Raw genomic sequence first — 18,147 nt, forward strand, 5'->3', positions numbered from 1 at the left:
ACCAGCATGCCTGATGCTGTCCATCTGTAGGGTGCCATGTGGCAGTATTGCATTTAATTCATGTGAGCAAAGATCATGTTTGTACAACCCATTCTAGGTTCACAAACATAGAAGAGGTATGATTACCAGAACCACTTGGTTGTCTACATGTGCATTTACATAAAAGTCATCAGAATTGTGTACAAATGATGGTTTGACAATTTTTGTTGGTGTGTAAATACCTTTATGATTTATTGATAATGACATTATAAAATTATTTGAACTGAATTCGATGATGTGTAAGATTTACTAGACTTAGTTTACATGATTATCAGTTCTGCCTATAGCATGGGCATCATAAAAGTCCTGTATTTTACAATTGCTTGTGATAATGTTTTTACATAAAGAAATGTAAAGCTGTTCCTGTAACAGTCCAACAGTGTAAATTTCTGCAGTTAGATTTTTAAATTGTCATTTATTTTGATCTGTGTGAAATAAATTGGTCTTTTTATGGCAGTTTTATATGACAATTCAGTCTTACCATTTTATATGAATATTATGTAAAATAAGCCTAATGTTAAGAGCATTACCTAGTGTTGGTCATTTTATTCTCCAATACTTTTTGCATCATTCAGGATTATTCTATGAAGGTGTCTGAATAAAGTGAATATTGGCTAAATCATATACATATAAGGCTGATATGGATAACATTGAACAAAAACTTTGTACAAATAACAAAAGTCTAAACTATGGCTATCATAAATTATGTTACATAGATGTTTTACTATGTAACTTAATGGCTGGTTTTCTGATTTGTAACTTGCAGGATGACTTCCCATTAGCCAGCTTGCCTCTGTTGGGATATACAGTCAGTTCTCCCTCAGAACAAGATGCAATACACAAAGAATATGTCTTCAAACTTCAGTTCAAGAATCATGTTTATTTCTTCAGGGCAGAAAGTGAATACACATTTGGTCGGTAGGTTAAATAGTGCAGTACTGGGTTGTTGCTTATCAAAACTTGTTCATTTCCGTGGGTTTCCAGTATTTTTTTCTCTCTCTCTCTAAAGTAGGATTTATTTGTTTGTTTGTTACAGTCTACTCAAATAATGAGGTTACTTGCTTTATGTTTCATTTTGAATGGGAGAGTTCATCACAACCCATATAAGATGAAGCATTTTTCTTTCTCTCACCTACTCTAAAATTCCATCATGTGATTACAACAAACTCTTATGCCTTTTTAACTTCTTAAATCTTTGTGGCTTTTATGTTCAGTGTGGCATAGAATAAATAATTTTGGTATGTGTAGAGTTCATATTCCGAACCTTCATAATTTGTTCTTTTCGCTTAATACTTCTAGTTAAACTCCAGCACCAAACTTCATAAGTGTTTGTTCATTACGCCCAAGATACAATCTTCTAATCTCCCTCCATTCTTATGTTTTGCATCCTGTTGTATATGTCACTACTATGTAAATTAGTTCTACGCTTCAGTAACTGATTTATTGCAAGTGTAGAATTCTGATCAACAAACAAATTTACATTATAGTTATATAAGTGAATATAATGAACTATGTAGAAAGGGTGCTTAGAAATGACATTTTGTCCTTGCAGGTGGATGGAAGTTATCAGCAGTGCTACGCAACATTCTGGTCGTTTACGGTTATTCAGTAGGAAAGAAAGTGTGTTGGAAGACAACTAGGTATTCAGTACTTCCCTCACATAACAGTGCAGAATGTTGGTAATTCCATTCTTGCAAAAATATTGATTTGAAATTCACCCCATCTTCCACATACTTCATGAAGTATGCTACTTCCAAGTGTTGCTGTATTCTGTTTATATTCAAACACCTCTTACCAAGTGTGTTTTAAATTAACCAGTAGATTTTTATGGTTGCCAGTAAAGATGGGAAAGATATGCAGTCATTTGTATAATAATTCTCATTTTATGTGTGAAGTAACCAAATTTGGTTTGTAATGAATTTGAAGTACCCTACATGCATATGCTAAAAGCAAGACAGGATGTAGAGTGAATTTGTATGTATGACATCCACAGAACACTTTCTGTGTTCTAATATATAAAATAGTGGTTATGATGGTATCATGAATTACCATGATATTTCATTTTATAGCGAGCCAAAGCATTGGTAAGGTTTGGAGGGACATGAACTGAGCCTTATTGCTTGAAGTTTTCTGTTTTATATCGCTGTTTCAGGCACAGAATTATATGTAGAAAGTGTTGTACAGACAAAGTTTCTTGTTCAGAACAAAATTACATATGGCAAAGTAGGTTTATGCTTCTAAATTTAATATGCGACACCTATAGTATTAGTATGTTTCGTGGATGAAGTCCTATATTTTTTTCCTATTCACAGTTGGAGATGGTGGCTAGTTGCTGCCTTTATATTTCTTCAAAAGGGCTGAAGAAAACTAGGTTTATTCTGTGTATAAGCTGAATATGAAGAAGGAACAGTAATGGCTACATCATGGTGTTCAGTAAATTAGTATGTTGTGTGTGCAGAGTAAGTGGCTCTTCCAATTTTGAGAAAACAGAAATAATGCAGGACATTGTAGACTGATCACTTTATAATAGTCCTTGCATTGTCAGACATCATGGAACATCACAAACTACCTCTTGTGTAGAATAATTATTAAAAGACATAAAACATACTCATATTTTTAATTATATTGCTTACGTGTTTTATTAAGAAACCTGAAGTAGTCATAGATGTTCTTTCACCAAGGCATGTATTTTTGAGAGTCAGAATAGGTTAAATTTCAAGTAGTTTCCTATTCTTATCAGAGTAGCATGCTTAATACTGCTCACTGGATTCTCAGAATGTCAGTGAGAAGAACTTCTGGATGCATTGAAAAGCAGCAGTTGATCTGAGAGACTGCCAGCTTATTTAAGTGCATGTTGCCAGAAATTCTGTCTTTTTGCAAAGTGTCTCTCTCCCTCTCTCGTGCCTTTAAAGTCTCATATAAAAAAAATCCCATGTTAGTATTTCACATGCAGTAAATTTATATGGTCCTCTGTTTGCATAAAATTATATTTTACTGAGTTAAGAAATTTTCTGTGTTGAGAATTGTATCCCAACAGTATCATATTTGCAGCATTCTTAATATACAGAATGTCCAGAAACGTTCCACACCATAGGAGAAATTTGTTATTTGACCAAATACAGAACTATAAAAAGGTAAAAGTTGTTACAGATCATGTGTTTTGAATCACAAATTTTGGAATCATATACCTAGGACAAGCTATTACAGCAATAAACTCATATCAATAGTAAAAAGTTCTGGCGATATAGCCGGTGTGATATGATGGTGAAAGGGGGATATGTTTCCAGGGTAGTGGGAAGTGGTAGTGAAGGAGAAGCTGGTACACTTTAGGAGGCTACTCTTGAAACCAGTTATGTGGGCTATCATTATGGGGTGGGAAGATGGACCATGCGGAGGAGGGTACTGCATATAGCGGGGGATGTGGGACAGTCTGATCAGAAAACATTTGATCTTTGAGCTACACACATTGATCCCTGAACTCCGTGCATCAGTGCCTTAACTTCAGTAGAAGTATTCAGTTAAAATGTATTTGTCAGTATCTTCAGTAAGCTAGATAAGTATCAGTTTCCAAATGCAAATGGGAACATCTTATTCCCAAACATATAGTTCTTCATTGCAGTATCCATTATAGGGTTCAGATACATCTTCTGTTGGTATTGCAGTATACTAATCACTGTTGAACTGTGCATCATTTATATACAAATAACGACCTAGAAATGTGCAGTTATTTAGCAGGTACATTTAGTATACAAGAAAATCAGTTACACTCCCGTTGGTATTTGAGCACACTGTATTGCTTAATAAGTTAAATAACTTTTATCAACAGTTGTTAAATGTAACTGAGTTAGAACTTTGGGAAAAAATGTGAAAGATGTAACAAATCTGAACACTGAACAGAGCAACAATCACTAAATGTTCTGCTGTCACTTAAACTAATATCTGAATCAGCACCAGTGTCATAACTTACTGTCTAAATCCATTTCTGCAGACCTTTCATTATTTAGCATTAATTGTACAAAATATTTTTTTTTTCTAAGTGGGCAGTATTTGAATCCAAAATTCTTACTTCATTTTTGTTAATATTTATATGTAACAGATCAGTCTTTGTGTCAAGATAATTTAATTACTTCTCAGAGGAAAGTCTACAGTAAGAGATAAACGCCCATTCAGAAACAGTTAACATTGTATTTGTGCACTGATAGCAGAATGATATAAGAAACTATTTATTTCTCGTATATAAAATTATATGACAGTTATGTTTAGTTTTTACTTAGATGGTCTGCTCTTGTGTTGTAGGAATAATGTCAACAACTGAAAGGTAAGTTTATTTCATTTCAAATGTTAAGTTATGACAGTTTTTTTTTCAAGTTGACAGCTTGTTAATGGTAGTTCATTTCCTTTTAATACCCTAAGAGAGAATTCAATACAGCGACTCAGTTATCTATGGTAATGGAGGGAAGAAGCAGTGTGGATAATTAAAAACAATGGATAATCCAATAATCTGGGAATACCCATCATTCATGCTGCATTCATCTTGCATATTATTGCTTACTGATTGTGCTATTGGTCAGAAATATCTAACAGAGGAAAGTGACCTATATTCAGTGCTAGTAGGCCAGGATGTAAGACAGTGTTGTGATAAAACAGAAAGTTGCAATAGGGTTAGAAAATGGACAGTACACTGCAAATTGCTTTGAAGTATCACTGATACATACTGCTGAAATAGATGTAATGAGCAACACTCAAATCATCATGAGAAGCTATGATCAGTAATGGGAGTTCTGAAAGTTCTAGATTATATTACAAGGTGGATAACTTGCATGCTGATAATAGTGTGTGTACTGTATGAATGTTCAACTATAACTTAAACATAACATACCTTAGACATTCAAGAGAATCTTAGGTATTGTAGCTTAAGTCAGAATCAACAACAGCTAATGCAGAAAGTAGATTCCCCATTTCTTTGGATGCAGAAGAAGAAAGATTACAGCTAATTGAACGAGCAATAAATTGAAGTAATATCTTTGCTAACAGTGTTGATTAACTCAGTACTCAAGAAGCACTTTATCAGTTAATAGCAGTTTCAGTACCATTTGCACAAAATACTTCCACATGATAAGAAATGAGTAACATATCATATAATACTGCACACAAATTATGTACTTATGTCTTTGTTATTTTTAGTATGAAATTTTTAATAATTAATACAGTGTGATAAGAATTTTAAAATGTGAGCTGTATATGTGATACTTGTTTGCTATACAGGCTTACAGTTACTGGCACTTTATACAGTATTACTCTAGCAGTAATTTCCACCCTATTCTGGATGGGGCATAGTAAAATAAAATTTAAATTGTAGTAGACCAGTTACCATACCAGTAGTGTAAATACTGGTAACATTACTCTTATGGTTCAGATCCATCTATCAGAAGAAAAAAAATTTAATAAATAAAGTAATTGCTTAGAATTTGACTTTAAATACCTGATACAGCATATGGTGGAATTATACTGTAGTAGCATCTGAAGAGCTGTCAAGTTAAAATTTATAGGAATATATATATATATATATATGTGTGTGTGTATGTATATATATAAACAAGGGGAGAATGATCACTTATCATGGCAGGGATCACATTCAACACAAAGGTAACATCAACTGTTTTGCCACACTGAGTGCTGTCAACAGAGAGAAAAGATCCACCTTCAGAGTGACATATTGGTAGATGAAAGTGTTGCATTCAGTTGGCAGTTGACATATGACTTTTATCATACAATTTCTTCCTGCCATTGTGTGAGTAAACACCATCTTGTGCAAAAATATGTGAACTATTTATGCCACTTGGTTAGTTAATGACAGTGTACCAACTGAGAAGGTTAACATCAAATGCACAGTATCTGTTATCTGAATGGATCTATGCCTTGATAAGTGTTCCTGTCTGTATATGATTTGGAGAAGATGAATGAATGATTTGGTTTTAAAAATACCATTTGTGCAATGAATAATGGTTTACATTGTTCTAGAATAGCTATACAGCCCTGAACAGCCACACAGTGAATGCAGATTTTTGTATCTTTGAGCTCAGTATGGAAATGATAATGCACAGAAGTGCTATTTTAACATTCTGGGTGATGAAAGAAACTGAATTGATGGAAAATTGTTGGAGTATAATTATCTTCACCTAAAATCATTGCCAGTCTTGCATACTTCATCCTTCAGTATTTTTTTTTTGTTATTACTTGTCCAGCTTTCTACTTTTATAACATCGTTATATAATAAACAGTTGCTCACATTCATGCAAGTACATTGCATTTTTCTCAAAACATTGTTTTTACTCATTTCTGCTAATACTATTTAGCTGTTATGTGCTTTTTATAACAACTTTCATATTCTGCAAAGAACTTTGGAAAATACATCAAAATATGTATATATTGTATATTCTCTTTACATTTTTAAGATGAACTGACGAAAAATATGGTAGCTGTTATTTACTAAACATTATTTTTGTTAAACAAGGCACAAGGGATTATACTAAATGTAATTAAATTTTTACATCACATGAGAAATATGAATGTGTGGCAAAACTTTGTAATAATTTTAATTACATATACTGCTATTTGTTGTTACAGACTACAGTTTTAAATTTTATTAATTCATGTATAAGAATTGTGCATGCACTTAAAGCATCACATTTACATTATTGTGCTTATAGTGATTGTTCTTTGTTATTTTTACATCTATATGAGGATAATAAGCACTTGAACCATGCAGAGATATGATCTCTTATCTCTTTTTATAATGAAGATTTAGTTCACATAAAGCTAACATATATGCAGGTAAAATACATGTGATTGTAAGGTTCTTAAAACTTAATTTCAGTGTCAGTAAAGGCAAAGCAAATATTTAGTCAGTAACCATTTTTGACCCACTTAAAAGCCTTTGTTAATTTGTTATGAAATATTGATTAGATATAGTTCTCTAATATAATAAAAGCATGATTTTAGTCAATAAGATAGTGTTACTGATTTGTAAATATTAAAATTTATCTTTTTGTCACCCACATTTCAGAGCATGGGACAGAAATATTCTGTGTATGATACCTTCCCTTCATCGTAGCTTCTCAAAACTGCTGTTGCTGGTCTTGAGGCTGAAGTGCACAGGTAAGGATTTGGATTTTGAACATCTAGTGGTTAGGATATGAAGTCCTGTTGATGGAAGTTGTAATAAGGTAATTATGTCCTAAAAATCAGCTTTCAAAATATAGAAATACTTCTCTCTACAGTTCTTGTTTGTATATTATCAGCACCTGTGTTATTTTTCAAACATAATATTTAGTCAAATCTGCAAAAATAAGGAAAAAACTTCGTCTCAGAAAAAGCTGTAGTGGAGTGTAACTCCATTACAACATCCTCACATTTGTGGTGTGTACTAAGTAATTATTGAGTACTGTCTGATTACATAACATAAATGTATTTATTTATATTATCACCAAACAAGTGAGGGAAGATGTTCTACCTCAGGACAGATTTTAGTATTAATTTTTCTTAGCTTTATAGATACTTAAAATATTCTGGCCATCACTGTATTACCATTAGGTATTTATCTTAATGAACTTTTTCAGTAGTTGACCAACTTAAATGAAGTAGTAATGTGATGGCTTTTCATTGTATGTCATTTGCTCATAGGTTCATAAGCCATATGCATCTAGAGACACTATCAAAAACTTAGAAGGAAAACTGTTTCCATTGCATGACATCTAAGTTACATTAAATGGTGGAATAATATCATGACTTTGTGTTTCAGGTTAGAAAATTTTATTTTAAATCTAACTTGGTAAATAGCATACTCACTGGAGCACTTTAACCAATATCATTTGAGAGCCTCGGTTAACAAACTTTATCTACAGTCTGATGTATCACTATACAGTTGAAATATGCTCAAATTATGCTAATTATAACCATAAAAAGTGGAAGAAAAAAGCGTTTGTTAACTTATGTCTTAAAACATTTCAAGTTCATCATAAGAGAAATAAAATTGGAAAACCAAGTTTTCTTTAACTTACACTCACATCCAACACTCTATGTACTTGTAAAATAGTTCGTCATCAGTATGTTAGCCCATGTTAAAAGGACAGAAATGAACCGGAAAACTCATCTGAGTCACCTTCCTCTTAGTTTTCCAACAGAAGTATTAACCTCACAGTATGTGGTACTGGCAAAAATCACTAGTGTATCAGAGTGACTCATCTTTTTACCCTTGCTCTGAACCAAAAGAAAATCTTTCTCAGTATCTTCAATTTTTCATTTTTCTGTGCAGGTATTTTAGGTTTTTTGTGTGTGGTTGTCATTACTGTCTTGTCAGTGTTCCATACTGAAAATTGTCTCTCTTCAGAACAGACTGATAGTTACCAAAAAATTCTTCAAGTATGGTTCTGCTAAAAGGAGTGGATCTGGACAAGCTCATAGGATCTGGCTTGTGCAGTGCTAATTCTGCATTGCACTTGCAGAACACATCCAACCAGTTGTTCTGCATTCTGATGTTCCTCTGACTCTTTAACACATAGTCATCTAATGAAATGTAGTATGCATCTGTTATGTTAATCATGAATCTTCATTTATGATTTCCACACAACATATATTCTCCCATCTTGCAACATCTTTTGAGGCCTGAATGGAATTGATGGAAAACACTCATGGAATGCTTAAACTGCCAGTGACACTCAACTGGTGAGCTGTTGTGTGGGATCAGTACAGTGACATGGAGTTGTACTTAATACATCCCTGTCTCCCAGCTCTTCCAGCCTAACCCTGCATCTTAAACTTTTCCAGTGAGCCTTGTGCACACATTCAGAAAAAACATGAGAACAACAGTGAAAGAAAACATGAACAGAATTTTATCTCATTTATTTATGAAACAGTTTACACTTCGTACATAGTATCCATAACTACATAACCATTTCATTCTAGAGAACCAATTCAGCTAAAAGTAAATTTCTGTCATTTGATTCCACCCAAGTTCTATGGCTGGGGATCAAGCCTGTAATAACATATTGCTTGGTCAAGTACTATTAACTTATGGAGCTGAAGAGATGTGAAGACAAACACTTCTGAAATGATTTTAATAATAATGCAGTACCAACAATATATGTGGTGCTGCCAAATGTGAAGGTATGTTAGGACAGTTATAAGTGGTGAAACAGGATATGAGGAGGAAACAGTCACATGCACAATGATGAAGCCATTCAGGTAAATGTAAAATACTGAATATTCCTTATTAAAATATTCACAAAAATTTATTTTAATGGTCGCTTGTATGCACGCAAGTCCTCATGTTTATAGAGTTTATGTATCTTGCTATACATGTAACAGAAGAAGAATAGCAGGTTGTCATACTCCCCTTTGTAAGGTCCAATACATTCAGAATTGGAATTAACTTTACTGTGTTCATTCTCTAGGCATCCAAGATCACTACTCTGCACCATAATCCCACCCTCCAAACTTGTTCCACACACACCATTAATCTTGTCTATAGCACTGGTATCTGGTTTGCTGTTTCTACCTGGAACTTCTTCATTGTTAGAAGGCTGAACACATGTAGGAACCTTTTGTTTGCTTGCTTGCACTGCCAGGGTTTCAGCATGGTGGTGACTGCCGTTTCTGTTCCATGCTACTGTGTGGAGCTCCACAAGGAACTGGTGTATTGCCTCTATAGTGGCCAGATACCAACGTGGGCTTCCATTTTGATGTCTCCAAAATTGGGAAATACGAGACTGCAGCATTATGCATGGCAGATCTACACACAAACAGATAATGTAAAACTGATGTGAAGTATTTATCTACCACAACTGTTCTTATTGATATTACAGAAAGAAATTGTTTTGCAGCAAGCTGGACATTCATGTGGAGGGGAAACACATCCAAGATTCAGTAAAGAAACTATATGGAAACTGTACAGAAGCATTAGGCTTATTTTGGACTCTGTCCATCGTCTGGTNCACAGCTGACTGTCCACAGTGCGTGGACCTGCAAGAAGACCACACTTTTCTCGGGCCATTATCTCCGTAACCGTTCAACTTTGGACATAGGTGTTTTGGGTTATATCGGCATACTTTAACATAAGGAACACCCTCCCGAAGTTTGGCACATTCCTCCTGGGACACCCTGTATATAAGACAAAAAACCACAATGGATAGAGTCCAAAGTAAGCCCATTAATTCTGTACAGCATAAACCATCATCAGAATCCTTTCAAGTCTATTTATATGGAAACTAGCCACTTGATCTCTTTCACCCACTTGACACCTGTTATTACCAACTGGTGAAACATGATCATTCTACCTCTTGGATTCATTTTCAAATCATATCACAAAAGCCACAGGAGATGAGACAGTGTAGTCAGTACAGCAACTAGCTACAGTCTGGATGATAAGGGGGCCAGAGTTCGAGTCCTGGCAGGGTCAAGAATTTTCTCTTCTACATGTCCACACTGGCTCTGGGTTTCACCCAACCTCCTATCCAGTGGATACCAGGGGATCTTTCCCCAGGGGTAAAGTGGCTGGGGAGTGAAGGTGACCACTCACCTCCGGCTAGTGCCGAGATCAAGAGAATGTGGATCTCTACATCCACACCCCCATATGCCTTCGGGTGTAGCGCTTAATTAGTTAAGCACAGGGACTTTACCTTTTTTACCTTTCATCACAAAAGCCTGCCTATCTTAAGCAAGTTCAGTTCACAATAAACTATTTTAATATTTAAGATTTGAGGCTTTCACGGCGGTGACTATGAAGAAAGCAGTCTTCTGGGATTTGGCACTGTGTATATGTGGTGTTAACCGACGTTTCGGAGGAACGTATCGCCTCCATCTTCAGGGTAGAAGAAAAATATAAGAAATCCACAAGCGAAGAGACCCTGAAGATGGAGGCGATACGTTCCTCCGAAACGTCGGTTAACACCACATATACACAGTGCCAAATCCCAGAAGACTGCTTTCTTCATAGTCACCGCCGTGAAAGCCTCAAATCTTANCCTGTATTATTTTCATTCCTTAACTACAGAATGCCAGATCTCCAACACTGACACAAAGATCCAGATGAGTCTTGTGAAAATAATATATATTTCCTGTGCTCATATTTTTCAGTCTTTATGCCTGTTTAACTGTCTTTAGTGTTCTGTCCTTTGGAAGAGTTCTGAATGTTTTGGTGGCACTGAGCTGACATCTCAACACCAGAAAGGACATGGTGCAAAATACAGTCAAGTGAATGCTAAAAAAAGAACTAAAAATACAAAATATAAACAAATCTGCATTTATATGCTCTCATTCTGTATTACTACATTATTAAAGGTCAGCATTAGTTTTAGTGTAGATCTCTTGAACAGGTTCTAAATATGTAACACAAATGTGATTGTTCCTTTTATAATTACCTGGATGCCCCTGAAGATGACCATTTCCGGTGGCACTACAGCCCCAATTTGGGCCTAGGCCTACCTCCATGAAACTCTCCGTTTCACTTCGGTTTACTAGATCTTACACATACGGTAGGACTCCTTGGGCGAGTGATCAGCTCGTCGCAAGGCCTCTACCTGTAGACAAACGCAGAAAAACGCACACAAATATCCATGCCCTGAGTGGGATTCGAACCCACGATCCCGGCTTCCGAGCAAGCGAAGACAGTGCACGCCTTAGACCACTCGGCTACCGTGACTGGCGAAGATGACCATAACTGGCCAAAATATGTTAGGCATTACGATCACTTATTGACTGAAAGGCTGGGTGCACTAGTGGCACCTGCAAATTCACCGTGAATAGCATATCAGTAATAATAGCCTCTGTTAAATAACTTCATACCTCTCACACGCTGATCTTTGTAGATGCCACGGCTTTGGTTCCATGTGCTGTCAATAAATACAGCCTTAGTAACTGGGAATTTTGTACCTATATTTAATTTCTTGGCTCTTGGTTCAGCACTACCAACTCGCATATCCCTGAAATAAACATTAAAGGGATCTACTGATAATTCCTGTGGGTGTGATGTCTTTTTAACTTTTTAGTTTCACAGTGGATGAAGATGATGATTGCTCTAGATGCAGTCTACAGTTAGTGTGAACTCAAACCAACATTGAGGTGAGGGACGAGAAAGGCATGAAAAATTCTCCACTCATTAAGCTCTCCTCAGACATAGGATCTTTGACACAAGAATCAGCATTTTAACCTAGTGACGACAGTATACTTGTATTAATACTATGGTATATTCACTCAAAACAAGAATTGTGGGGTTATAACAGCTGGCCACTACTAAGCAGCATTCCATAAACAACAGAGGAATGGTGTTGTCTGCACAGTCCATGCCAGTGGGAACAGTGGAATACATCATGCTTTTGCTAAGCAACAATTGCAATGCAAGAGAGGAACGGTGTCTTCTGCATGGTCCTTGCCAAGATGTTATAAGCAGGACCTGTTAGCCTATTTGAGAAACTGATTTTATGAATAATCCAAAAACACACCAAGGAGAGAAACTTACTAAATGCAAGTCAGTTTGGCGTTTGAGCAGATCACAGTATGTCACTTCAGTGTGTGAGGCTGGCGGATCACATTGCCCTAAACTTCAATAGTGATATGTTGATGGCAGCTTTGTTTCTTGGATATTGCGAAAGCCTTCAGCACAATGTGGCACTCTGGCCTGCTATATAAATTGTCAGAATTTTTGACAAATCTCATTAATATACTTGCTTCTTTCATCACTGACAAAAAATTTAAATTCCTGGTAGAAAGCAAATTTTCTGTGCCAAGAAAAATATCAGCATTGGTTCATACTGTCTTTGCCCCAATACTGTGCAGTCTATATATAAATGATGCCCCTGCAGCACCTGGAATTTATTTTGCTCTGTTCGCGGACGATACCTGTATTTATGCAACATACAAGACCATCATGTTCTCTGCAAACTGCAGTGTGGCCTTACTGCAGTGAATTCATGGTGTGAGCGCTAAAATATAAAAGATTAATGAAGAGAAAACTCAGGTGATCCATTTCTCCAGAAAGCATAGTCCCTGACAACATGCTACAACTAACTGGATGAGGCATTCCTTTCATAAATAATGTAACATATCTTGACGTCACTTTCAACAGGATGATGACATGGAGACACCTTACTGAAAGGACTAACCAAGGCCTTAAGCACGAACGTTCTCTATTCAAAAGTGGGTGTTTAAATATAAATATTAAATTTATGCTTTACAAAGCTCTGATTAGGTCAGTTATGACTTATGCCTGTTCCACCTGGGAGTATACAGCGGACACACACCTCTTGAAACTGCAGCACCTGCAAGAGTGCCTCTGCGCTACTGGAAATCTTGACAGGTGCATACCAGTTCGAGAATTGCGTGTGGCTTTCAAAATTCCTTATGTGTATGACTTTATAACTAAATTATGCAGGACAAAGGCAGAAGTAATCCTAAATCATGTAAATCCAAAGGTACATGGTGCTGGACAAGGAGAAGCCAGGCATAGGAAGTATATGAGGCTTAAACTTGGCGGCAATCAAGCTCATGACCATTCAGCTGACTAACTCAGTTTCAGAGTAGCTACATACACAGTATGTCCAGGTTCTGTTAGGACTGTGTTCATTAAAAATATAAGACATGAATTATTTTCAAAATTTCACTCTCTTTATTCAAAATAGTCTCCTAAATCAATACATAGCTGGAATTGATTGAAAAGTTTTCGAAAACAGTCACTGTACTCCTTTTGTGGAATTGCATTTAAAACTGTGGTGGATACACTCATGCTGAAACTATGGTGCAACAGACATAGCACCTATATAGAAAGAATGACCCCTACTTCTTCAAAGAGTAGGCCCCATTTCAAGATATGTACATGTCAAGAAGAGAATAAAAAAATCTTGGTCATGGATCTCAAGGAGACTGAAGGCAGGAATGACTGTGCTGGCAAAGGCCACCAGCAGTTTAACCAACTGACCAGTGGCAGTTAGATAACTGCTGGGGTTAAGTTGCTGTGGCCAGGGACAGTTTGGGGAACCCAGAGGAAGGGGAATGTCTGCCACTACCAAGCCACAGCTAGTGAAGACCATAACTGACTGAGATCTAGTGTGTCCTATAGTGATTGGTGAAGTGTGTAAGAAAATGAGAGCATACTCCTTACTTGTAGTTGTGAGTTGTAAGAGTTCAGTGAATCTGATTACCAATCCAGACCCTATGTATAATCACTCCATCATGTGATAATACAATTACTGAGTTTCTGGACATCCATCCCCCATTCTTTTATTTAAAACACAACATTTCAAAGACTGGATTCTGTATCCATCTTCAGGTGAAAGTCTTCTCAGATGGGCCCAGTGCATAGTGCTAATCCCTATCACCAGACACCAACACTGACACAACATAAACCATCAGTGTGAGTTAAGACAAACATTAAGAAACTCCACACGCATGAAGTGTAGCACCTATAGCCATGCATTATTTCATAACCAGTGTCTATAAAATCAAGTACTATCAAAATTATGTGATTATGTGAGATAGTTGTGTCTCTGAAATGTTGTTTTAAGTAAAAAGACATAATGATGGATAATTGTCCAAGAACTCAATAATTGTATTTTAACCTCAGTTTACTATGCTCCTTGGATTGTAAATTGGGACAGTGTAATAAATCCACACTCTCAGGATAATTACAGTGCAGTAACTGTAGTGAACTGCAACACTCACAGTGCAAGTGTGCTGTTTAATATACAGTTTGCTCCAGAAATTATTCTGCCAATCAAGCATGACAGCAATCTATGTCACAATGACTGAGTTTTAATAACATATAGACATATGTAGTTTTTTTTCTGGGTTTCCTTAGACCAAACTTACTGGTAACTACACTTTATTATTCAGTTAACCAGATACGACGAAACCTATACTGACTTATACCTTGTCTTATCCAGAGTTCCGCAGGGCAGTATCCTAGGGCCTATGTTATATTCCATATATACGGCTGACTTGCCAGAAACCAGACAAACAATGCTTGCCACCTATGCCAATGACACAACAATGCTAACGTCTCACGAGAACCCTACTGAAGCATCCCAGATACTGGAAACACACCTAGACCAATTCGAAGAATGGCTACAACGATGGAGAATTAAGGCCAACAAAACCAAATCCATGCACATCACCTTCGCTCTGAGACACGGAACCTGCCCTCCGGTACTATTAAACGGAACACGCATACCACAAGAGGAATCCATCAAATACCTACGTCTTCACCTGGACCGGCGGTTGACCTGGCGCACACATATTCTCGCCAAAAGAAAACAACTGGACATCAGATTTAGTCAGATGCATTGGCTAATTGGCAGGAAGTCAGAACTGTCTACCGAAAATAAACTCCTAGTTTACAAGACAATACTGAAGCCTATTTGGACTTACGGCGCACCATTATGGGGAACTGCAAGTACATCCAATATAGAAATGTTACAGAGGTTTCAAAACAAAGTACTTCGCGCTATAGTCAATGCACCGTGGTACATCCCAAACAGACTACCACACGCCAATTTAGGCATATCCACAGTACGGAAAGATACCACAAACATCAGCCGTAAATACAAACACAAGATAATGGCACATCCAAATGAACTGGCAACCACACTACTAAACGATGCAGATGAGCCCAGAAGACTGAAAAGGCATAAACCAAACGACCTAACGACGCGCTTCATATAAATGCAATACACAAAATAACAAAGTCACACCCGAAATAGATCCGTAGAGAATGCTCACTGGAGCATTACTCTCCCCGACATGTTCTCACTTAGTATTTAAGCTATAGATTAAGTTTCACATAAGATGTACTTATAGCCCATAATGGACTGATTGTACAAATACATGGAGATACAAAAAAAAAGTTAACCAGGTACACAAGAACAATAGCATAATACAGTCTGAATTGCAGCCTATATGAAGATAAACTTGTACTCCATGTTCTGATCACATTGTATGCTGGTGAAAAGATTAATACAGTTAGGAATTCAGATGTTCTGAGTAACGCGAATGCTCGCTGTTACAGAAGACTTTTGAACTTGTACCGTGTTCTGACAGAAGTGATTGGCTTCAATGCATATACTGAAGCTATCCAGATGGAATCATGAAATATGCTGCTGGATGAGGGGGAGAGAACTTAGAGAAACAAACTTTATCCTTGGGAAAGGAGTCCTTTCTTCTTGCTTCTGGACTGAAGAATGCAGCAAGGAAGCCACAGTTCAAAATACAAAGCTGCCAGTGGCATAAGGAGAATGGTGCAATTATGGTCTTTAGATCTTCCTGAATCCTGACTGCTTGGTAACTTTTATTTAAACTTACCACTGTGAATCAAACAGATTTTCCACAGTTATAGCATCTTTTCCAGGGAAAACCAACACTACCTAAAAACAAAGCAACATTTTATCAAAGTTATATAAAATGGCTGACCTTTTGGCTTTAAGAAATATTAACAAAAACACCATATATTTGATTAAATTATAACTAATCTGAAGCTTTCAACAAAATATTTATTACTTATTAATTTATCCTTAGTTACTTAATGTACTGTCATGCAGTGTTGAAATTAAGATAATGATTAACTTTCAACTTTATTTTCATCCATAATTGAAGTGAATTGAATACAATTGGACATGTCAAGAATAATATTATATATGACAGGACTAGAATTGAAGTGATCATGGTTTCACATGACAAGGATCAGCTGGCAAGCAAAAATTCACATCTGGATTAACTACCTTAGTTTGAGTTTCTCTTACATTTTAGAAATTAATACTAATAAATTCTCAGTACCTTTTCAACTGTGGAGTCGGTATACGGGCAAGATGGCGAAGGGGTCAGGGTTAAAGTCACGGTAGGGGCAAGATTTTTCTCTCAATGTCATCCAGACCGGTTCTGGGGGCCACCCAGCCTCCTATCCAGTGGGTAAAGAGGGGGATGGGGGGGGGGAGCTGACCACTAACCTCCAACTAGCTCCGAGGTCACGAATACGTTGATCTACATATTCACTCCCCCATACGTCTTCATGGCGCAATGTTTAATATGTTAAGCACAGGAACTTTACCTTACCTTTTCAACTGTTTTACGCCAACTACACGGTGGCCAAATAAGTAAACGTAAAACCCGTATACAAATGATGTGAATTAAATGCTAAAATGCTGACAAATTACCCTCTCATCTGATCCATAATCTGGTATACATGGATAGGTGTAGATGTTGACATCATCCGGTGCAAGAACTGCAGCATGGATTGCAGTACTCTTCCCATCTATTTCCCGTGAATGTTTAATAATGTCTATCGTAATGGGTAACTGTAATAGAACAATATCGTAAATACCTTGCAACACAAGATGCTAGATTTTTCACAATTCAAACTCCAAAACAAAACAACTCTAACCTTAACTTTAGGAACGTGACCTTGTAAATTTTGTACTGGGATACAACAATTATAACAAAAATATTTTCTCGATTTATTACACTTCGTACAGAGCTGCCTCTCACTGATGTCTTCCAAAATCTCCCAATTTTCGATTTTCAAGTCCTTGAAAGGATCATCTCCCTCACATCTGTTCACTCTTCCCTCCATGATTATTTCAAGCCTGCCAACTTAGCAACTTTCTTTTTCCAAACAGCAGTTACCATTGTAAACTACACGTCCAATTTCTTTTTTTTATTGCTAATGGTGTGGGACTAAGTCCCTTGTACTCGTACTGCGGCCACTTCTGCCTTATTGTACCAGCCCCAGATGATAGATGAGAGTGATTTTGGAGTAATTGGTGGAATGAAGATTGGCAAGGAAAACCGAAGTACTCGGAGAAAACCTGCCCCGGGGCCACTTTGTCCACCACAAATCCCACTTGACCAGACCCGGGATCGAACCCGGGCCGTCGTGGTGGAAAGCCAGCGACTAACCGCTTTAGTTATGGCGCGGCCTCACGTCCAATATTGATACGTACTGTCGTCTTTGCTCATGAGGGTCCCAGAGGTACTATAAGGAAGTACTGTTGACATTTACTGTGCTTGTTTACTCCGATAAATTTTGATCACATGGTGTTCAACTTGAGATCCAACTCAACTCACTAT

The 18,147-nt window shown here is 36.7% G+C and overlaps 2 protein-coding genes across 6 annotated transcripts in view; one reads left to right on the forward strand and one right to left on the reverse strand.

Annotated features, from left to right (window-relative positions):
- Window positions 1-6,788, forward strand: part of LOC111866818 (FERM, ARHGEF and pleckstrin domain-containing protein 2) — a 169,863-nt gene extending 163,075 nt beyond the window's left edge. For all 5 annotated transcript variants that reach the window (XM_033752420.1, XM_023856107.2, XM_023856109.2 and 2 more), the window contains 2 exons: window positions 806-957; window positions 1,592-6,788. In XM_033752420.1, the coding sequence (XP_033608311.1) occupies window positions 806-957; window positions 1,592-1,679 (240 nt within the window). In that variant the 3' untranslated portion in view covers window positions 1,680-6,788. The remainder of the gene's footprint in view (window positions 1-805; window positions 958-1,591) is intronic.
- On the reverse strand, window positions 4,603-17,677 carry LOC111866819 (DTW domain-containing protein 1). Its single transcript, XM_023856110.2, has 5 exons — window positions 17,462-17,677; window positions 17,235-17,375; window positions 16,387-16,448; window positions 11,881-12,017; window positions 4,603-9,829 (listed from the first exon to the last, which is right to left on the reverse strand). The coding sequence occupies exons 1-5, from the start codon at window positions 17,648-17,650 to the stop codon at window positions 9,330-9,332; spliced, it is 1,029 nt and encodes a 342-aa protein (XP_023711878.1). The 5' UTR covers window positions 17,651-17,677; the 3' UTR covers window positions 4,603-9,329.
- Between the last annotated feature and the right edge of the window lie 470 nt (window positions 17,678-18,147).

Source organism: Cryptotermes secundus, unplaced genomic scaffold (assembly GCF_002891405.2).
Source record: "Cryptotermes secundus unplaced genomic scaffold, Csec_1.0 scaffold446, whole genome shotgun sequence".
NCBI lineage: Eukaryota > Metazoa > Arthropoda > Insecta > Blattodea > Kalotermitidae > Cryptotermes > Cryptotermes secundus.